This window comes from Rana temporaria, chromosome 4 (genome assembly GCF_905171775.1).
Source record: "Rana temporaria chromosome 4, aRanTem1.1, whole genome shotgun sequence".
NCBI classification, from domain to species: Eukaryota; Metazoa; Chordata; class Amphibia; order Anura; family Ranidae; genus Rana; species Rana temporaria.
The window spans coordinates 13,292,541-13,316,379 of NC_053492.1; the positions used below are offsets into that span (position 1 = coordinate 13,292,541).

General features: G+C 47.9%; 1 protein-coding gene across 1 annotated transcript in view; it reads right to left on the minus strand.

The window, feature by feature from the left end:
* The window catches only part of LOC120935916 (oocyte zinc finger protein XlCOF7.1-like), a 120,102-nt gene that overhangs the window by 80,984 nt on the left and 15,279 nt on the right, over positions 1-23,839 (minus strand). Inside the window, exons 4-5 of the mRNA XM_040347945.1 lie at positions 23,279-23,497; positions 22,992-23,201 (exon numbers count right to left, since the gene is read on the minus strand). Coding sequence (XP_040203879.1) covers positions 22,992-23,201; positions 23,279-23,497 — 429 coding nt within the window. The remainder of the gene's footprint in view (positions 1-22,991; positions 23,202-23,278; positions 23,498-23,839) is intronic.

Genomic DNA, 23,839 nt, shown 5'->3' on the forward strand with positions numbered 1-23,839 from the left:
GTTTTAGGGAGTCACATGGAGGCACTGTGATGGTCATATGATCCCCTGACTTCAGAGGAGGAAATCTCTGTATTGGAAACCAATAGGAATATCATGTTAGAAACCCAGAATCCCCATCTTTTTGGCCAGGTCTGTGTTTTATTAGTAGAGATAGGAGTACTGATTTGACCTCCCAGAATCCTCCTCCCCTCTCTGGTCAGGTCTGTGTTTTATTAATAGAGATAAGAGTGATGTCATGTGACCTCCCAGAATCCTATTTAGATCTCCAGTCAGGTCTGTGTTTTATTAATAGAGATAAGAGTGATGTCATGTGACCTCCCAGAATCCTCCTCACCTCTCCGGTCAGGTCTGTGTTTTATTAATAGAGATAAGAGTGATGTCATGTGACCTCCCAGAATCCTCCTCACCTCTCCGGTCAGCAGGTAGATGATCTCCAGGGTGAGGTTTAGAATCCTCTCAGTCATGTGACTCCGGTCCTCCTCCATCCTCATTGATGTGCTCATGTGATCCATGCAGATTTCTCTGTAGATGAATAGCGGAGAATTATCTGGACGTATTGTACAATATAAGGATGAGAATGCAAGGGGATAATAGGCAGTCTGCTCCCAGTGACGCATGTAGATTGGGCTCTCTTGTTCCACCCCGGTCAGGGCGACAGACTATAGAAATGATGGAGGAACTTCCATTGCCCAATCATCACTATGGTCTATGAAACCGGAAGCAATGATGATTTTGTCACTTTTAGTTTCAGTTTGTTGTAAACAAGCCATTATCCACCTTGTGAAAGCATCTGATCAAACCAATTGCGGTTTTATCAGATGATTTTGAGGACAGAGGAGAGATCTGGGGTAAAATTAACCAGTTTCCCTGTGAGAGAGAGAGAGAGAGAGAGAGACTTGTAAAGCGCAACACATGCGAACTGAATCGCCTCTGGGTGCTGTATCCATTTCATGGGTAAGGAACCCCTTGACCTCAGAAGAGATGGGTTTTAATCTTTCTCCTGAAGGCCAAGTTGTCCGACTCCAGTAGGATGGTGGTTGGTAGTGCATTCCACAGGCGAGGTCCCTGGACTGCAAATCTTCGATCTCCTTTGGACTTGTATCTGGCCTTGGGTATCTGGAGGAGGTTTTGATTGGTGGATCGCAGAATGCGATTGGGGTTATGGGCTTTTATTTTTTCGCATAGATATTGGGGGGCGTTGCCTTGAATACACTTATGTATTAGGCAGAGTGCCTTGAAAGTGATTCTGTCTTTTACTGGCAACCAATGAAGGGATCTCAGTGAAGATGAGATTGATTCCCATGGTTTTTTCCCAGTCACTAGTCGAGCGGCCGTATTTTGAACGACTTGCAGACGAGTGATTTGGTATTTGGGGAGTCCTAGATAGAGGGCATTTGCGTAGTCGAGTGTGGAATTGATGATTGTTCCCACTACGACTGCAATGTCCTCTTTCGGGATAAAGGGCGTGAGTCTGCGTAGTAGGCGCAGCAGATGGTGTGATCCGCTGACTACTGACCCTATTTGTGCATCCATTGTCATGTAGGTATCGAAAATGACTCAGAGACTTTTGACTTTGGTGCTAGGGGTGATAGTTTTACCCAGAATGGGTGGGGGAGTCCATGTTGACGCGGGGTGATTTTTCCGGTTAGCGTGAAACAGGAGAAGTTCTGTTTTCGAACCATTGAGTTTAAGATAACTGTTTGTCATCCAGTTATCTATTAGGCCCCGTACACACGACAGAGGAACTCGACGTGCTTGGCACGTCGAGTTCCTCGTCGAGTTTTGGGATGAAGCCGCCGAGGAGCTCGGCCGGCCGGCTTCTCCCATAGAAGAACGAGGACAACGAGAAAATAGAGAACATGTTCTCTATTTTCTCGTCGAGTTCCTCGGCGGCTCCATCGAGCCAAAACTGTACAGACGACAGAGATTCTCGGCAGAATCCGGGTTTTGACCGAGTTTCTCGGTGAATTCTGCCGAGAATCTCTGTCGTGTGTACGAGGCCTTAGAGTGAGGCATTTCTCTAGTCCAAGAGAATGATCCTTTTTGTTGCAGATGCGGAAATACAGTTGTGTGTCGTCTGCATAGGAGTGGTAAAGTAACTTCTGGTTACTGATGATTTCAAAGAGAGGGCGAAGATAGATATTAAACAATACGGGCGACAAGGGAGATCCCTGAGGGACTCCGCATGACACCGTACGTTTTTCAGAAGTGAAAGACCCCAGTTTCACCATTTGTGATCGGTTTTCCAAGAAGGAGGAGAACCAGGGTAAATCACATTCAGCGACTCCGGCTACTTCAGCTAGCCTAGCCAGTAGTAGTCCGTGGTCTACAGTGTCAAAAGCCGCGCTTAGGTCCAGCAGTATCAGGAGACAAGATTCTCCTTCGTCTGCGGCCTCTAGAGCGTCATCCCATATTTTGAGCAGCGCCGTTTCTGTTCCGTGACCCGGACGGAAGCCTGATTGAAACGGATCGAGTAATTTATGGGTGTCTAAATGCAGTTGCAGCTGTTGTACAACTACTTTCTCCATTACCTTGGAGAAGACATTTAGAGCTGTTATGGGCCTCCGGTTGTTTGGGTCTTTGGGGTCGAGGGTAGTTTTTTTTAGAATTGGTTTTATTGTACCAATTCTCACGCACAAATACAAACACGCACGTAAATGGCAATCGTACCACACATGTGAGGTATCACTGCGAAGATCAGAGTAAGAGTAATGATTCTAGCTCTGGAACTCCTGTGTAACTCTAAACTGGTTACCTGTAAAGACTTTTAAAGTGCCACCTATGTAGGTTTTTTACCATTGTTAGTATTGTAGTTTGCTTTTTTTACATGTGTATGAGAAGTGTCAGAATCGACCTGGGGGTTAAAGCAGAACTTCACCCAAAAGGGAAAGTTTTGCTTTTCCTCCCCCTCTTCTTCCATTTTTGGAATGTCTTTTTTTTTTGGGTGGGGGGGGAGTGGGTACCTGATTTTGCAGGAACCTGCGCCAACTTCCGGTCGGCTACTTGTGGCGGTCCAAGCAGAGGTTCATCCACCCCTCTTTCTATGCAGCCACTTGCAACATGCGACAGGTCCCAGGAGACTGTGGAACCAATCACGGGTGCAGTGCAGCTCCCGCATGCAAGGTGGGAACATGGCTGTAAAGCCACAAGCAGTCACAATCACCTGCCCACAATTAAGATGCACGTGCCTGGACCCAAAGACCAGCCAAGAGCTGGGTTGAGCGAGGACATCCTTGGATCTTCGGACAGGGAAGTGTGTGCTTTTTAAATGTCAACAGCTACAGTATTTGTAGCTGCTAATTTAAAAATTTTTGTTTACAGGGTGACAATCCTCTTTAAACATTTGTTTCTCATTAGCTCAATGGGGTTCAGATTCTGTGGACCAGTCTCACACCAAACCCAGGTATGTTCCTCATCTCATCTCCAGTGAGAAGGTGACACATCGCCAAAATTAAGAGAATATTCCGGCCCCGTAAGTGGGGAAATGTTCTGACCCTGAAGGAGTTAATCTAGGTTTCCACACTATATATGTGTGTATTATCATCTGCTGGAGATAAAAGACATCACAGTGACTATGGAGGAAGAGGACGGACATGACGGGGTTACTGGGTGTAAATAGAAAATAAGATCTTATTACCTCCTCTGCTGCCAGTTCCAGCAATGTCTTCTCTCTACTTCTTCCCGACTCACCTCTCACCCAGGACTTCATATTTATACCATCACTTCCTATCTGTATTCCATAGAGACTTCATGTGTCAGTATAACCGAGTCCACCACCTTGTGGATTTCCACGAAACTGCAGCCTGAGAAAGTTCTCATACTATGAACACAGTGGGCCGGATTCATAAAGGTTAGCGGATCTTTAGATCCGCATAACCTATCTGATTTGAGTTTTTGAGGCGAGTGCTTAATTCAGAAAGCACTTACCTCAAAACTTGCGGCGGCGTATCGTAAATCCCCCGGCGGAATTCAAATTCCGCGGCTAGGGGGAGTGTACTATTCAAATCAGGCGCATCCCCGCGCCGATCGAACAGCGCATGCGCCGTCCGGAAATTTTCCCAGCGTGCATTGCTCCAAATGACGTCGCAAGGACGTCATTGGTTTCGACGTTTACGTAAATTACGTCCGGCCGCATTCGCGAACGACTTACGCAAACGACGTAAAAAATTCAAAACTTGGCGCGGGAACGACGGCCATACTTAACATAGGATACGCCGCACTTACCCCTGCTACAGCAGGGGTAACTTTCCACCGGAAAAAGCCGAACGCAAACGACGTAAAAAAAAAACGCCGGGCGGTCGTTCGTTTCTGAATCGGCTAAATGCTCATTAGCATATTCGACGCGTAAAAGACACGGAAGCGCCACCTAGCGGCCGGCCTGGAATTGCAGCCTAAGATCCGACGGTGTAAGTCACTTACACCTGTCGGATCTTAGGGATATCTATGCGTAACTGATTCTATGAATCAGTCGCATAGATACGACCGGCCGGCCTTGGAGATACGACGGCGTATCTCCTATCTGAATCTGGCACAGTCTTGTTATTTTTTTTATTTACTTCAGGTACTTATATTAGGGTGACCAGACATCCACAGTTTCAGGGGACAGTCCCCTGATTGAGGACACTGTCCCCGGACCAAGTCTGTCCCTGGTTTTGTCCCCAGATTGGGTTTAATAGGGGGCAGGGGCAATTTCAAAGACAATCAGTGCAGAATTAAAATAAAAAAAATAGAATTACACAAAATAAAAAATTACACCCCCCCGCTCTGCCGTGCCTACTAGCATAAGGGGATTGTATTTTTCCCATTATCTGTGCCCCTTTCTGATGATCATGTGCTGGTTGGAGCGGAGGGAATATTTCTTCCGTTTCGGGCGCATGCCCATTCAGCTTCGCTCGCATGTTCTTCTGCCTTGGCTCAAATCCTGGCCAGCCACCTGCCTATCTCCTTGCCTTCCCTGGCGGAGTGATCTTCCTCGGCTCCCCATCCAGTAGTAGCCGGGGCCCCGAAGAGTAAGATTTGAGAGGCTGTGAGGCTGAGAGTCGCTGATTGTTGCCATTACTAGTAAAGAAAAAATATGTCCCCGGATTTCATTTTAAAAATCTGGTCACCTTAACTTATATAGCGCCGTCAATTTACGCAGCGCTTTACATATATATATTGTACATTCACATCAGTTATTGTTGGCAAGTGGATGCTACAAGGGTGTCCCAGGATTTTGGCTACCATCCCATCATATCCACATCTCGCAGGTTCTAGGACGCTGTACAGGTTCCAGGATATTAAACGCTCCCTGGGTTCTATCACCAGACACTGGAATTATAGCAGACTGTTGGGAGCCCTGATCTCCTTTCTGGGATCACTGCTCTTTAAGGGGTGGAACTCCCCTGAAATAGCTTATGGACGTTCTGTTAAGACTGGGGCCATAACGTTATAATTTTTTAGCACTGCCCAGTGTTTGGTCAAAGTCTTTCTAATATCATTATGTTGATGTAAATATGTAGTGACCATAGAGAAATTATGAACATTCACAACAGTTTGTGATTTATCTTTACCCTTTAGCATAGCGGCCCTGTCCATAGTAGCCACTTCATCTATCACTTTGTCAAGGTCGGCAGTAGTGTACCCCTTCTCCATAAATTTACTTTTTTTAGAATTGAGGCTTGTTCGGAAAAAAATCATTCTTCATGGTACAGTTTCGCCTTAAACAGATAAACTGGCTCTTGGGCACTGATTTCAACCATGTGGGGCGATGGCAACTCCCCTGCCCAATGTAACTATTCCTGTCTGTACTTTTGAAGAAAGAGAGATCTTAAAAAAATATCCTTGGTCTCTATATTGAGATCAATAAAATAAATCCTTACCTCTTATCCTTACTAGTTTTGGATTGTAAAGAAATACCCAAAAAGTTCTCATTAAGCTGCTGCATGAAGGAAGTTAATGATGTCATGTCGCCATCCCATTGGAGGAGGACATGACATCGTCTATGTATCTCCCCCAGAACACCAATTCTGTTTTTCTGTTGGCGTAAAATGACATCTTCCTCCCATTTAGCCATAAACAGGTTTGCCATGCTTGGTGCAAACTTTGCACCCATGGCCGCCCCTCTGTTTTAAAGATAGTAAGACCCTCCAAACCAGAATTAATTGTGAGACATGGCAAACCTGCGTAGACCCAGCACAAACTTTCTCTGTGGCGGGATCAAAAGATCATCTCTCCTGAGCAACATATCAACCACCTTAAGGCGGTATATGATAGTATAGAGAGAAGTCACATCCACAGTTGCAATAATGTAACTCTCTCTCGACTTCATGGACACTAGTGTATGCATGACTCGTGCAGAATCTTTAAGATAGGATGGAGTCTGTGACACCAATGGCTGTAAAAAGCCATCTATGTATTTCTCAATTCGGGAAGTCACAGAGTCCAGACTGCTGATGTTAGGTCTCCCCGGTGGATTAAATGGGTCTTTGTGAACTTTGGGGAGAAAATATATCACCGGTATCCTTGGGGACATAAGAATAAGATATGCCCTTTCTTTTTTGTTCAGTAAATAGTCATTAAAACCTGGTGAGTAGGGATGAGGTTCGTGTTCGAGTCGAACATCGTATGTTCGATCGTTCGTCGAAATACAAATGTTACGGGCCGTTCGCGCCAAATTAGAGTGGCGCATCACGGCCCATAATTTACTACGGCATTGCTGGCTGATGATTGACCAAGCATGCACTATGACCCGCATGCTTGGCCAATCACAGCGCGGAAAAAACTGAGAGCCATAATTGGCCAAAGCCAGGGGGCTTAGTACACGCCCCACACTATAAAAGTCCGTCTGCAGGTCGGCCTTGTGTAGTGTGTTGCGGCAGTGGTTAGAGATCTGTCTAAGAGAGAGAGAGTGTGTCTTTTTTTCTAGGTAGATAGAGCAGGCAGGCTAGTCAGTTAAAGTTACAGGGCCAGATTCTCAAAAGAGATATGACGGCGTATCTCCAGATACGCCGTCGTATCTCTGAGTCTGGGTGGTCGTATCTATGCGCCTGATTCTTAGAATCAGTTACGCATAGATTTCTATTAGATCCGACCGGCGTAAGTCTCTTACCCTGTCGGATCTTAACTGCATATTTACGCTGGCCGCTAGGGGAGTGTACGCTGATTTCCGCCTAGAAATATGTAAATCAGCTAGATACGCAAATTTACGAACGTACGCCTGGCCGACTCAGTACAGATACGCCGTTTACGTTAGGCTTTTCCCGGCGTAAAGTTAGCCCTGCTATATGGTGGCGTACATGCGGCGTATCAATGTTAAGTATAGACGTCGTTCCCGCGTCGAATTTTGAATATTTTACGTTGTTTGTGTAACTCGTCTGTGAATGGGGCTGGACGTCATTTACGTTCACGTCGAAACCAATACGTCCTTGCGGCGTACTTTGGAGCAATGCACACTGTGAAAAATGTCAATCACGTCGAGTAACAAGTTATTTACATAAAACACGCCCCCTGGTTTCAAATTTGAATTAGGCGGGCTTACGCCGGCCTATTTACGCTACGCTGCCGCAACTTACGGAGCAAGTGCTTTGAGAATACAGCACTTGCCCGTCTAAGTTGCGGAGGCGTAACGTAAATCGGATACGTTACGCCCGCGCAAAGATACGCCAATCTACGAGAATCTGGCCCACAGTGTGTAGAGGATATATATACATCCCAGGTGTTGTACATATATTTATACACTGTAGAGTTTAGCTAGATCAGTTCTTCCTAATTTACTGGCAGGCAGTTGATTGTGCTAGCTGCAGTATTCTCATGTGGTGTATTGCCTGTGTCCTCTGTAGTTTGCACCTAAAGCTACTTGGTGTGTACTGCACGTGTGCTCTGTAGTTTGCACCTAAAGCTACTTGGTGTGTACTGCACATGTGCTCTGTAGTTTGCACCTAAAGCTACTTGGTGTGTACTGCATGTGTCCTCTGTAGTTTGCACCTAAAGCTGCTTGGTGTGTACTGCCCGTGTGCTCTGTAGTTTGCACCTAAAGCTACTTGGTGTGTACTGCACGTGTGCTCTGTAGTTTGCACCTAAAGCTACTTGGTGTGTACTGCACGTGTGCTCTGTAGTTTGCACCTAAAGCTACTTGGTGTGTACTGGCCGTGTCCTCTGTAGTTTGCACCTAAAGCTACTTGGTGTGTACTGCACGTGTCCTCTGTAGTTTGCACCTAAAGCTACTTGGTGTGTACTGCCCGTGTCCTCTGCAGTTTGCACCTAAAGCTACAAGGTGTGTGTACTGCCTTTGTCCTCTGCAGGCCATTAGGATGTCTGGAAGGACAACAAGGAGAGGCAGAGAGTCACGAGGGCAAGCAGGCTCTGCGTCTAGAGGTAACAGTGCTGGTCGTGGACACGGTGCATCCTCATCAGCACATGGCCGTTGGACACGCTCATCCTTGTTTTCGGGAGCTGGCCGCGTTGAGCCGCAACATGCCGAAGACTTGGTAGAGTGGATGACCAAGCCGTCCATATCCTCTCACCCAGGCTCAGGGTACTTTGTCTGGCAAAGTAGCTGCCAAGGCGTCCTCTTCCCTCTGCTCAATGGCATCACTCACTCCTTCCCTAGCCCCATCATGTCCTCCTGAGGAGTCCCCCGACCTGTTTGACCACAGTGTTGGATACATGCAGCATGAGGATGCGCAGCGTTTTGAAGGCTTCGATGATGGTACACAGATAGAGGAAGGCAGTAACGTGAGCCCAGAGAGAGGGGGTGCCCAAGAAGGACAGCAATCTGGCAGTCATGTTCCCCCAGCTGCAGCATACTGCCAGGTTTTCTACAGTGATAAGGAGGGAGGGGATGATGAGGTCACTGACTCTACGTGGGTGCCTGATAGGAGAGAGGAGGAGGAGAAGGCACAGGCACATCTCCAACGAGGCAGGATGCCCTCCAGGGGCCAGCACACCGACTGCATCACAACGCAGAGCTACGCATGTGCAGGGCGCTGCTGTGTCTCAGCCTTATTCCAAAAGTCCTTTGGTGTGGACCTTTTTTGAGACAAGTGCATCAGATCGCACCGCTGCTATTTGCAACATATGTCTCAAGTGTATCTCGCGTGGCCAAAACATCACCCGCTTGGGCACCACATGCTTGACCAGACATATGTCGACCTGCCATGCAGGCAAGCGTACCTCAAAGACCCACACCAAAGAACAAAGCGGACCTCCCCTTGCCCCTCATCAGCTGGGATCTCCAACCCCACTATACCCTCAGTCCTCTCTGAAGCCTGCACTGATAGGACTGAAGGTGTAGATTTACGTGTGTCACAGCCTAGTACATGTGGGCAATCTACTATCAGTAGACCGATGGCAGATTGTACCAGGCAAATTTCCCTGCCCCAGCTGCTGCAGCGCCAAAAAATAAGTTCTCTCCCAGCCATCCACATGCCCAACGGTTGAATGCTAGCTTAGCTAAATTGCTAGCACTTCAACTGCTGCCTTTTTAGTTGGTAGATTCTGCCCCCTTCCGTGAGTTTGTGGAATGTGCGGTACCTCAGTGGCAAGTTCCAAAACGCCACTTTTTCTCACAGAAGGCGATTCCGGCTCTCTTCCGCCATGTGGAAGGCAATGTCCATGCCTCGCTGGACAGGGCGGTCAGTGGTAAGGTGCATATTACCGCTGACTCATGGTCCAGCAGGCATGGACAGGGACGTTACCTATCTTTCACGGCGCATTGGGTGACTCTGCTGGCAGCTGGGAAGGACGCAGGACAAGGTACAGTAGTGTTGGAGGTTGTTCTGCCACCACGCCTCTAAAATGCTACTGGTTGTGACACACCTCTTTCCTCCACCCCCTCCTCTTCTTCCTCTGTGGCCTCTTCCTGTGCTGATGTATCCTTGGAACCAGCAGTGCTCCGTAGGCGTTCAAGGAGCTACGCAGGCAAAGAGATGCCATGCGGTGCTTGAGCTGGTGTGCTTGGGAGACAGGAGCCACACTGGGGCGGAGGTTCTGTCAGCTCTGTAGGGGCAGGCTCAGAGGTGGTTGATGCCATGCCAGCTTAAGCCAGGAATGGTGGTTTGCGACAATGGCATCAACCTCCTCTCCGCCCTGCGACAGGGACAACTGACCCATGTGCCCTGTTTTGCTCATGTCCTTAATTTGGTGGTGCAGCGGTTCTTGGGCAGGTACCCATGCTTACAGGATGGCCTGAAGCAGTCCAGGAAAGTCTGTGTGCATTTCCGACGGTCATATAATGCCAGTGCTCGGCTGGCAGACCTCCAAAGGGAATACAACCTGCCCAAGAACCGCCTAATTTGTGACATGCCCACCAGGTGGAACTCTACGTTGGCCATGCTGCAGTGGCTGCACACGCAGCAGTTGATACCCACAGTTGATCCAGAGGAAGGCAAACAAAACAGCAATTTGCTTCAGCAGGCAAAATAAATTCCTTCCTGATCCCCCAAGAGGCAATCGGATATTTTGTGTATCATCATTACCAATAAATCTTAGTATCCAATTATATTATGTACATTTAAGAAATAATTCAGGCCTTTTTTAAAGCAATTGACTGTGATGGAGAGAACCAGCTCTTAATGGAAGTCTATGCCACATTTTCACAGCTCTTACTGTGAAGAAGCCTTTCCGTATTTGGAGATTCAATCTCTTTTCCTCCAGATGTGAAGAGAGCCCCCTTGTCCTCTGTGATGTCCTTAAAGGGAATAACTCAACACCAAGTTCACTATATGGACCACTTATGTATTTACAGTATACATGGTAATCATATCCCCCTTAAAGTCGTTGTAAAGCTTTAAAAAATATATTTTTTTAAATAACAAACAGGTCATACTTGCCTCCACTGTGCAGCTCGTTTTGCACAGAGTGGCCTTGATCCTCGTCTTCTGGGGTCCCTCGGTGGCTGTCTCGGCTCCTCCCAGCTTCTGGTAACCCCCCTGGGAAGAGCTCACGAGAACTGTATTCGGTGTCTATAGCCGCCAACTACAGGACTCGGCCCTGCCCTCGTGTCATTGGAGTTGATTGACCAGCGCGAGCCAATGGCTGCACTGCCATCAATCTATCCAATGAAGAGCCGAGAAGACCGATCTGAGATCAAGCGCGTTCTCAACAAAGGACTTTCGAGGGCTGGGGGGCTGGAAAACATCAGATGTTTTTTCACCTTAATGCATAGGATGCATTAAGATGCAAAAACATGAACCTTTACAACCCCTTTAATCTCCTCTTCTCAACAGAGAATAAATTCAGTTCCTCTAATCTTCCCTCATAGCTGAGCTACTCCATGCCTCTTATTAGTTAGGTTGCTGTTCTCTGCACTTTCTCCAGTTCCCGAATATCCTTTTTATGAACTGGTGCCCAAAACTGAACTGCATGTTTCAATATGTACCATAACAGCTGGGTTCTCTCCAGCCCCACCCAACAATGGCCCGGATTCACAAAGCACTTACACCGACGTATCTACAGATACGCCGCGTAAGTGTAAATATGCACCGTCATATCTATGTGCCGGACTCTGGAACCAAGATACGCCTGAAAATAGGCTTCATCCAACCGACGTAACTTTCCTACGTGGGCGCATATTTACGCTGGACGTATTTGCGCATCCGTTGATTTTTCTATTCAAATATGCAAATGAGGGAGATACGGCGATTCATGAACGTACATGCGCCCGACGCAGGCTACGTGATGTGCGCGTAAGTTGTACGTCCGGCCTAAAGTTATTCCTCATAAAGCAGGTGTAACTCAGCAACAGACGTGCACAGGTCAGCTGGAGAGCAGCTGCAGCAGCACCGTTACAGACGAGCTGAGCAACCACACTTGCAGGACAACACATCTGTATGCCAACATACCAGGAGCAGCAATGGTCATAGCACTACTGTGTCCACAGGCACGTAGGAGGGCACTGGAGAGGATATACTGAATGCGCATGAACGTCTTTGGCATGGGAGAATTGGAGGTGTATCGCATCTTCAGATTCAGCCCTGATGCCATCCTGGAATTAGCCACAGCCCTGCATGATGACATCACCAGCCAGACACAACGCTCACATGCAGTGCAGCCACTGGTCAAGGTACTGGCAACACTGCATTTCCTCGCCAGTGGATCTTACCAACGTACAAGTGGAGTCGTGTCTGGGATGTCACAATCCACCATGAGCAGATGCGTGCGCCAGGTTGTCCCTGCAATCCTCACACGCATGTCCCACCACATCATCAAACCCACCCATGAGCATCTGCAGCAGAAGGCAATGCAGGATTTCTACAGAATTGCAGGATTCCCACGCACCGTGGGGGCCATTGATTGCACACATGTGGCACTACGCCCCCCCCCCCCCCGTGCCACAGTGCACATATACCACAATCGTAAGCAGTGGCATTCCATCAACGTACAGGGGATAGCCAATGCCTCATATGGCACATCCGTGCCAAACACCCAGGAGCCAGCCACGACAGCTATATATACCGTCAAAGCACCACCCCAACAGAATTCGAACAGAACGTGTACAGGGACAGCTGGCTGGTTGGTGAGTGACATGGGAGTCAGGCATGAATGTCCGACCCCATGATGGAGACATCACAAGGGGCACATGCACGACTAACATCCTCCTGTCTTTTCCCTTCCAGGTGAGGAGAGAGAAGATACAATGCTGCCCACATACGCACCCGTGCAGTGGTGGAGCGCACATTTGGCATCCTAAAGTCCCGTTTCCGTTGCCTGGATAAGTCCTGGGGACCCTGTTGTTTTCCCCAAACTTTGTGTGCCAGATCATCGGTGCATGTTGCGTGCTGCACAACTACGCCATGAGAAAGGGTCTGGAGATTGACATATGTGATGACCTGACCCCCGAACCACACAGTCCCCCCCTGCCCGAGGCTACCCCGTCTGCTGAGTGAACAGCAGTCAGGAGTTGCCTCGTGGAATGCATCTTTGCACGTTAAACACACACATTCATCATGGCACACGGACAATGCATGCATGCACACCACTGTGGTCCCTAGCTCACACACACCACATCCACCTCACATTGGATTAGCCCAAGGCCCCAATGGTGTTGCTGTCCATACCACATTCACACGGTCGTGAAGATAACCTCTTCCTGACGATCCAAGGTGACACGCCTTGCTGGCAGGAATGTCACCCACACACCAGTCACACTGTAGCCTGCACTACTGACCGTGTGGAGTGACTACAAAAAAAATAAAAGGGATCATGCCATTGGCCGACATGGCATGCCCTTATAAGAGGACGGCACATCCTTCTGTGCACGTCTCTCCAAAAACAAAAAAGCTCATAGTCTGAGCAAACACAAAAAAAGAGCACTCAATTAGCCCTGTCGTGGGCCAGGCCTGGTGCCATGGCTCCGGCTCCTCAGTTGTCTGGGGGGGCCTCAGGTGGGTGGGGTGGGGCATCATCCCCTGGCCTGCCACTCCTGGCAGATGCTGGCTGCGTGCCCTCCAACGCAAGGGCAATGCGGGCGAGGACCGAGTTTGTCTGCGCCTGCATCCGCAGCTGGCGGGTGGTGGTCTGCCGCTGGTGGCGCCTGGTCTGCCGTCCCTCCGCCTCGATGGCCGCAGTGTTGGCCTGTATAGCCACTCCCAGGCTCTGCACCTCTGCCATGAGGCCTGCAGCTCCCCAATGGCCAGGGTATGTCGCTCCAGGCTGGCCTGCATATCAGAGCCCTGGTCATCAGATGGTGAGGGACCCCCTGCCACCATATGCTGCCGCATAGCCTCCAGGGTCTGGGCTTGATCACCCATGCAGGTCACCATAGCAGCGCAGTTAGAGCTCACATCCTGAAGGCTGTCAGAGATGGAGCTGCTCTGTTCAGCCTGCTGCGTGAGGCACTGCTGCACAGCCACTGTGCATGCAGCCTGGGTCTGGGCCGAGGAGGCCAGGCTGTCTGCCACACGGCACAGGTCACATGCAATAGCACCCATCTGGCGCGTCTGCCGAGCCTGCTCCCTCGCCAGCCCTTCCTGGAGGGCTCTGGGCACACCCCTTGTCTTCTGCAAAGCCTTCCTGGGGGCTGGAGAGGCTTGGGCCCGTCCGGACGGGGTAGACCTGGAGGGGGTTCCCCTGGATGGGGTAGCCCGGGAGGGGGTTCCCCTGGATGGGGTAGCCTGGGAGGGGGTTCCCCTGATGGGGGTGGACCCAGAGGGGGTTCCCCTGATGGGGGAGGACCCTGAGGGGCTTCCCCTGATGGGGGTGGACCCCGAGGGGCTTCCCCTGATGGGGGTGGAGGTTTGGGAGGGGCCAGAGAATATGTTTTCCTCCTCGAGGTAGACACATTCCTCGAGATCACCATGCTCCTCCACAACTACCTCTAGAGAGGTGTGTGCACTCTCCTCCGGGAATGGCATGGGTCGTCCAGCAGCAGACGACGGGCCCGCTCCCTCCAGCACATCTGTGGATGACACAAAGCATTCACATGTTGGTGGACCCAGACACTTGTCACATGTTCCCTTAAAACACTCTTACCTGTCTTCAAGGCCTGGTCACTGGAGTCAAAGCCCTCCACCTGCTCACGCCTCAGACAGCTGGCGACGACCTCCTCCTCATCGGTCAACCTCAGAGATGAGGCTGGTCCTCCTCCCGTGCCCCTGACGTGCCTCCTCATAAGGGCCAGCTTATCACGGACCCGACGTCTCATGTCATTAATCTTTTTCTGTATATCATCGGGAGTCCTGGTCTCATGCCCAAGGGCATTGACCTCAAGGCAGATGTTGGCATATATCTCCCTCTTCCGTGCCTTGCTGGTCCGGGCACTGTGGGCACCACGGAGGTACACATCATATTTGGCTATAGCTGACGTGACTATAGCCCTCTCCTCCCTAGAGAAATTTCTCTTCCTCCTCTCCTTAGCAGCTGCCATGGCCAAATAAAAGTACCTTGCTTCAGGGGGGGGGGGGGAAACAAGCAAACGGATGTACTTTTGCATCGGACGGGCGTATGGCTGGGCGTATTTATGCGCTCGGCGTATCCCAGAAAGTTGCGCCGGCGTAGTTGTGAGCATGCGCACAGGGGAGCGGTCATGCTCCGTTCATGATACGCCAGGCGTAAAACACTGCACCACGCTCGGACCATCATTTGCATGGGGTCACACCCACTTCCACCTACGCCGGCTTACGCCTTTGAAATCTAAGCCACGCCGACGCAGCTTTGGGAGCACTGGCTTTGTGAATCCAGTGCTTGCCTCTGTGCGCTACGTCGGCGTAGCGTAAAGATACGCTACGGCGGCATAAATATGCGCCGAAGTATGTGAATCCGGGCCAATCTGTCCATCTGATCTGTGATGTGCTAAACCCCGAGCATCTGGTAAACAACATACTGTTTGGTCATCACAGAGTTTGTGCCATATTGCCCTGTCTGTCCTTCTAATAATCGAGTCCCCAACCACCGGTATCTGAGCCTGTACTTCTTCTGTCCCCATTCTTACTGGATTCGTTGAGCAGAGGATAGTCAACCACTGTATGATGCTAGGAGTGTATCAGGAAAAATATTACCAAGACAGAAATATATGGCTTCTCAACTATCTAACATCTTTTTTGTATAATAATGACTAAAATTCCATGTATTGTATTTTCACAGTCAGGGTTGGAATGCGGCTTCTTCCTTGTGTGAGATCTTTAATGTATAACAAAGTTTGATTTCCATGTATAACATTTTCTACACTTGGGGCAGTAATACAGCTTTTCCCAAGAGAGATATTTCATGTATAACAAGGTCTGACTTCAATGAAAAACATTTCCTGCACTCAGGACAGCAATATGGCTTCACGCTCATGCGAAACATGTGATGTGTTTGAATATGGAATACCTTCAATTCAATTAGTGAAAGAATGTGGCTTCCCAAGTGCGTGAGAGGTTTGATGCATAAGGAGAACTGATTTCCGTGAAAAACGTTTCTCACATTCATTACAGGAATACGGCTTCTCTCCTGTGTGGGATCTTTGATGTCTAATAAGGTCTGATTTATGTGAAAAACATTTGCTGCATTCAGCACAGGAATACGGTCTCTCCCCCGTGTGAATACTTTGATGTCTATAAAGACTATACTTCTTTGAAAAACCTTTGCCACACTCAGGACAGGAATACTGCTTCACTTCTGTGTGAGATCTTTGATGTACAACAAGGTCAGCCTTCTGAGAAAACCTTTTTCCGCACTCAGGACAGGAATACTGCTTCTCACCTGTGTGAGATCTGTGATGTATAACAAGAAGCGATTTCTTTGGAAAACATTTTCCGCACTCAGGGCAAGAATGGAGCTTTTTCCCCTTGTGAGACCTCTGATGTTTGTAAAGATGGGACAACTGTGAAAACATTTTTCCACACTCAGGACAGGAATAGGGCTTCACCCCTGTGTGAATCCTCTGATGTCTGTAAAGTCTGGCCTTCTCTGAAAAACATTTCCCACACTCAGAGCAGGAATAAGGTTTCTCTCCCGTGTGAGATCTTTGATGTAGAATAAGTCCCGATTTCCGTGTAAAACATTTTCCACACTCAGGACAGAAATAAGGCTTTTCCCCCGTGTGAACCCTCTGATGTCGGAAAAGATTGAACCTTTCTGAAAAACATTTCCCACACTCAGGGCAGGAATAAGGCTTTTCATCTGTGTGAGACATCTGATGTAGAAATAGTTCTGACTTCCATTTAAAACATTTCCCACAATCAGGACAGGAATACAGCTCTTTCTTCTTGTGAGACCTCTGATGTGTGTAAAGATGGGACAGTTGTGAAAAACATTTTCCACACTCAGGGCAGGAATTTAGCTTTTTTCCTGTATGAGATCTGTAATGTATAACAAGTTCTGATTTATGAAGAAAACATTTTCCACATTTGGAACAGGATTGAGGCTTCCCACCTCTGTGAGATCTCTGATGTATAGTAAGATTTAATTCAGAGCTAAAACTCTCGCCACATTCAGGACAGGAACATTTCTCCTCCCCCTGAATTCCGGCACCATCCCTCACAGTCTGAGGTTGCTCAGAGTCAGAGGGATTTGATGGTCTCTCCACACTGTGAAGTCCACCATCCATAGCTGAGCTCATTGTCTTTTCTCCTGCACAATCTCTTGTGATGTCCTCATCTTCCATTTTACAACCTAAAGTGAGATGATCCTTTGAGGGTTTCTCAATAGCGCTTCCTGGAAAAGTATAAAAACACAATGGTTAGTTCACTTAAATCAAGATTCCATCTAGATCAGGTAGACTATAAGTAGGAGATGTTCTCTGTGTATGTCCCAACCAGCTGTGATTTCCCCTTTTCAGTAAAAGTCTTTTGTTCCTCCTCCCATATCACTTCTACATTAAAACAGCCTTCTCAAAAGAGCAATATTTCTATAATCCGGGGGAAATAGATGCATCTCAAATCCTGTTTTTAAAAACTCTCTTGTACAGATGTGACAAATCACAGGTATTATAAGGGCCATACTGATTACTGTAAAAATGACACTGGCAGCGAAGGGGTTAACCACTAGATCGGGTTAAGTTTGACCTAGGGAGTGATTCTTACTGTTAGGGGGCATGGCTACCACTGACACATCTCTTTTTTTTTTTTATCCAGAAAAAAGTTTATTGAAGCACAAGTAAAAACAAACATACATCGAGGCTACAAACAACAACAAAAAACATTCCAGTACAAATTCAGGCAAAAATAAACCATACCACTGCACCAACCACATACATGTTAATAGCCAATCCCGGCCCTGCCCAGTCTCCACCTCCCACTGTAGACGGCCCCCATATCCCGCGGACAAGGCCCAGTCACAATCCAAACACCCTGTTTAGGTGCTCAGGCCCAGCAACCTACCCGTGACCAGGTCCACCGGGGCCAAGCCCGGTACATCCAGCCATGCACCCCACAGCTTCTCAAGCACTGACACATCTCTGATCACCGTTCATGATCACGGAAACGGTGATATCAGCGACATGTCACTAGGCAGAACAGGGGAATGGCTTGTTTACAAAGGCATCCCCCCTGTCCCCCGGGGAGCGATCCGGGACGACGGCGTGGCTATTCGTTTATAGCTGCTCCGTCGCGATCGCTCCCTGGAGCTGAAGAATGGGGAGAGCCGTATGTAAACACGGCTTCCCCGTGCTTCACTGTGGCGGCGCATCGATCGAGTGATCCCTTTTATTAGGGAGACTCGATCGATGATGTCAGTCCTACAGCCACACCCCCCTACACTAGTAAACACATACACAGTGATCCCTAAATGTTACAGCGCCCCCTGTGTTCAACTCCCAAACTGCAACTGTCATTTTCACAATAAACAATGCAATTTAAATGCATTTTTTGCTGTGAAAATGACAATGGTCCCAAAAATGTGTCAAAATTGTCCAAAGTGTCCGCCATAATGTCGCAGTCACGAAAAAAATCGCTGATCGCCGCCATTACTAGTAAAAAAAATAAAAATGCAAAAAAACTATCCCCTATTTTGTAAACGCTATAAATTTTGCGCAAACCAACCGATAAACGATTATTGCGATTTTTTTTTTACCAAAAATAGGTAGAAGGATACGTATCGGCCTAAACTGAGGATAAATACATTTTTTATATATGTTTTTGGGGGATATTTATTACAGCAAAAAGTAAAACATATTGCATTTTTTTCAAAATTGTCGCTCTATTTTTGTTTATAGCGAAAAAAATAAAAACCGCAGAGGTGATCAAATACCACCAAAAGAAAGCTCTATTTGTGGGGAAAAAAGGACGCCAATTTTGTTTGGGAGCCACGTCGCATGACCGCGCAATTGTCTGTTAAAGCGACGCAGTCCCAAACTGTAAAAACCCCTTGGGTCTTTTGCCAGCATATTGGTCCGGGGCTTAAGTGGTTAAATAAAAAAATAAAATAAAAAATGTTTTTGCTTTGTCCAGCCTCCCATTTGTTTGACAATCCCCTAGGGGCCTATTAGCATAGAAAATGGTCATTACTGATTTCTAAGATTCAGCCCCCATTCACTCTAACAGGGTTTGAGTTCAGCAAGTTCACCGGACCCGGGTATGTTTAGCTCATCACTATACGTAAATCATGTCTGAACAAATAAATTGTGTCTGCAGCACAGAGAAGGAGGTGCAGGACATATATCAGTACAAGTAGGTAACTATTATCAAGGTGTACAGTACAGAGCAGAATATATTATGGATCACCTGTGCTGATCTCTGTAGGAGTGTCCTCCTCTTTGAATGTCCTCGTCATTCCAGAATCCTCCATGTATTGCTGATCATCCCTCACATACTTCTCTTCTACTTCACCCTCAACTTTCATATTCATCAGATCTTCACCCTAAACCAACAGAATGGTAAAAAATAACATCTGTATAAATACGATTTTTTCGTCATACTTACCTGTAAAATCCTTTTCTTTGAGTACATCATGGGACACAGGGTCAGGCTAATATTCATTACCTGCTGGGTTATTCTCCATCTCAAGGTGAATGTACACTGGCAGACCAAAGGTGGTTAGACAGGAAGTGATCCTCTATATAACCCCTCCCATACAGGAAGTACTTCAGTTTTGTAGCAAGCACCGAATCCTCAAAAAGAGGGGAGGGACCTCTGTGTCTCATGATGTACTTAAAGTAGGGTTGTCCCGATACCGATACCAGTATCGGTATCGGGACCGATACTGAGTATTTGCGGGAGTACTTGTACTCCCGCAATGCCCCCGATGCCTCATCCGATACTACACCTCCCCCCCCTGCCGCAACGAAAGCCGCCGCCGCATACCGCAACGCCGCCTGGTTAAACAGCGTGCGGGGAACATTACAGCTTTCACTTGAATAGCTGTAATGTTTCCCGCCGCGCCGTGTATAGACACTCCCCCGTGTACAGACACGGGTGATCTGTCCAATCCCGAGCAAGGGGGAGTGTCTATACGCGGCGCAGCGGGGAACACTATAGCTATTCAAATGAAAGCTGTGATGTTCCCCGCACGCTGTTTAACCAGGCGGCGGCATCTAGGTATGAGGGGACATGGCTGGTTATATGGGGGACATGGCTGGTTATATGGGGGACGTGGCTGCATATATGGGGACATGGCTGGTTACATGGGGGACATGGCTGGTTACATGGGGGACATGGCTGGTTACATGGGGGACATGGCTGGTTACATGGGGGACATGGCTGATTATATGGGGGGACATGGCTGCATATGTGGGGGGACATGGCTGCATATGTGGGGGGACATGGCTGCATATGTGGGGGACATGGCTGCATATGTGGGGGACATGGCTGCATATGTGGGGGGACATGGCTGCATTTGTGGGGGGACATGGCTGCATATGTGGGGGGACATGGCTGCATTTGTGGGGGGACATGGCTGCATTTGGGGACACATTTAAAAAAAAGTATCGGTATTCGGTATCGGCGAGTACTTGAAAAAAAGTATCTGTACTTGTACTCGTTCCTAAAAAAGTGGTATCAGGACAACCCTAACTTAAAGTAAAGGATTTTACAGGTAAGTACATCATGGGACACAGAGTCAGGCTAATATTCATTACCTGCTGGGACATCCCAGAGCAATAGCCTTGAGGGGAGTGAGACACCCTGCTAAACAATAGCCATCAGAACTTATACTGCAGCCTGCAGTACACTGTGGCTGAAAGCCAAAACCTCGGCTGCTCGAACATTGACTTGATAACATTTTGTGAACGTATGCACTGAAGACCAGGTAGCAGTCTTACAAATCTGAGCCACAGATACCTGATGGTGAAAAGCCCAAGAAGTTCCTACACCCCTGGTAAAATGCGCTCGTACCCTAACTAAGGCCTTTGGAAGAATACTGTTACGGCCCAAATCTGACCTCCAATTGTACTCAAAGCCAATTTGATTTCCACAGCTGACTGTAGAAAAGAGAGAGTTCTCCCAATCACGTATTTCTGAGGATGCCATTTTCTGTCTTCACACCAAGCAATATAAGTCTTCCAGACCTTATGATAAATCTTCCTAGTGACAGCTTTTCTAGCATTCACCAGGGTAGACACTATTGGTCCCGAAAATGCCACGGTCCTTCAGCACCCTGGCTTCAATAGCCATGGCTTAAAAATGTAGAGACTGTAAATTGGGGTGGAATATAGGACCTTGAGACAGTAGATCGGGGGTAATGTGGAAGCATTCATGGCCTGTCTATTGTCAGTCTCACAATCTCCGGGAACCAGGGCCTTCTGGGCCAGGCTGGTGCCACCAGAATGACGAACTCCCTCTCTCCAATTCCTGCGCAACAAATGTGGAAGGAGAGGGATCGGAGGGAAAGCACAAACCAGGGAGTACTGGCTCCATTGAACTACCAGAACATCTGCTCCAATTGCCAGAGGATCTCTTGTTAGGGACACAAACTGCTGTAGTTTTTTGTTGCTGTAGTTTATTGTTGAACCAAGGCGAAATGGTGCGCCATCATACAGGTAAAAAACAGCCAGACACAAGCAAAAAAAAAAAAAAAAAAGTACACTTTGAAAACACCCACATCTAGCCCAAAACTCCCCCCTTTGGTCACCACACACAGGTGTCCAGCCTTTAGATATCTTGACCGATTGATACAATCACTGGGACACCCCACGATGATAATAATAATAATAATAATAATAATGGGGTTTCACTTACCCGTCCAGGCGCAGGGCAGCTTAGAAACTAATAGCTGGATTTAGGTAGATGGGCGCATCTTTCAGGCGGCGTAGCGTATCGTATTTACGCTATGCCGCCTTAAGTCAGAGGCAAGTGCTGTATTCACAAAGCACTTGCCTCCTAAGTTATGGCGGCGTAGCGTAAATGGGGCAGGCGTAAGTGCGCCTAATTCAAATGAGGATGAGGGGGGCGTGTTTTATGTAAATGATTGGTGACCCGACGTGATTGACGGTTTTTTTACGAATGGCGCATGCGCTGTCCGTGTACATATCCCAGTGTGCATTGCTCCAAAGTACGCCGCAAGGACGTATTGGTTTCGACGTGAACGTAAATTACGTCCAGCCCCATTCACGGACGTCTTACGCAAACGACGTAAAGTTTTCAAATTTTGACGCGGGAACGACGGCCATACTTAACATTGGCTAGGCCACCTAGGTGGCAGCTTTATCTTTACGCCGGCGTACCTCTTACGGAAACGGCGTATCTTTACTGCGACGGGCGCCTGTACATTCGTGAATCGGCGTATCTAGTCATTTGCATATTCTACGCCGAACTAGAATGAAGCGCCACCTAGCGGCCAGCGTAAATATGAGCCCTAAGATGCGACGACGTAGGAGACTTACGCCGCTCGTATCTTAGCCTAATTTAAGCATATCTGGTTTCCAAAATACGCTTAAATTTACGACGGCGTAGATTCAGAGTTACGATGGCGTATCTACTGATACGCCGGCGTAACCCTACGTGAATCTGGCTATAAGAGCCCAATCTTCATCCTTCATGGTGGGTTCCTGTCACTTGAGGACCTTCAAGGACTGGGTACCCTTTTAATGTTTAGGGTCCACTCCCTTGGACCTGTACAGCACCCTGCGGAAATGCCTTAGTGCTGTGGTGTCCAAAAGGGTCCATCGCACGGAGGCCACATTACAGGCAAAACCTTGCAGGATCTTGAGTCTTCTTTGTGAGGCTCGGGTAAAATTTATCTAAGCATATAAAGCCTGTGTCAAATTGATCCGATCGGTCAATCCCTGGATTCATTTAGGAATCGTTTGTGGGACTAGAGACCTGGAGCTCAGAGAGCTCAAACAAACCGTGCCATCCACCTTGCAGACACTGGTAAAAAAAAAACCTGAAGTACTTCCTGTATGGGAGGTGTTTATATAAGGGATCACTTCCTGTCTAAAGACCTTTGGTCTACCAGTGTCCATTCACCTGGAGATGGAGTATAACCCAGCAGGTAATGAATATTAGCCTAACTCTGTGTCCCATGATGTATGAAAAAGAAATAGAAGTATTTATGATGTGAGATCACATAGAAAATATCTTGTAGAGTGCACACATCATCTCCACATGTCAAGAGTGTTCAATCACTTTATGTTCCCGACCCTCAAATCCACCTACCTGATGATGGTGGGGGATGATGTGACCTTCCTGTGTGGAATCCCGGGAATACAGAGGACGGGGAAATCTCTCTGGTGGGTTTCTATAATTAGGTGACTCCATCAAAATATCCTTGTGTCCTACAGAAAGCTCTTCCATCACTCCATACTCCTCATCCTCTTCTTTATACTCTTCTTTAACAACAACATTATACTCCCCAAGGTTTCCACCCTGAATTTATAATAAACATAATTTTAACAAACATGTTGTGTATAAATAATAACTACCAATAACTGTTGATCATCTACCTGATGATGGTGAGGGATGGTGTGACCTTCCTGTGTGGAATCCCAGGAATACAGAGGACGGGGACATCTCTCTGGTGGGTTCCTGTAGCTGGACGAGTCCACCATGGTGTTCTGGTACAGATCTTTGTGTCCTTTTGAAAACTCTGATTCCTCCATCACTTCTTCCTCATCTTTGATATCTTCTTTAACATCAATTTTACAATCATTCTGGTTTCCACTCTGGATATGTAATACAAATGACATCAACTGTAACAATGCAGATATCGTACAGATCAGGGGATTCCCGGTCATTAAGGGCACACGTGTGCCGCCCCCTCTATCCACGCCACCCCCTATATGAATAATGAATAGATTCATGCATAACATGAATCTATTCACGGCTGCTGCGGCCACCCCCTATTCATGCATCTGGCCCCTTTCAGGACGCGGGGCGGATGAATTACAGCAGGGGGGGGTGTTTCTTTTAACTACTAGCCGACCAGCCACCGTCATTATACGGCGGCAGGTCGGCTCTCCTAGGCGAGAGCCCGTAGCTATACGTCCTCTCTTTTAGCCGCCACT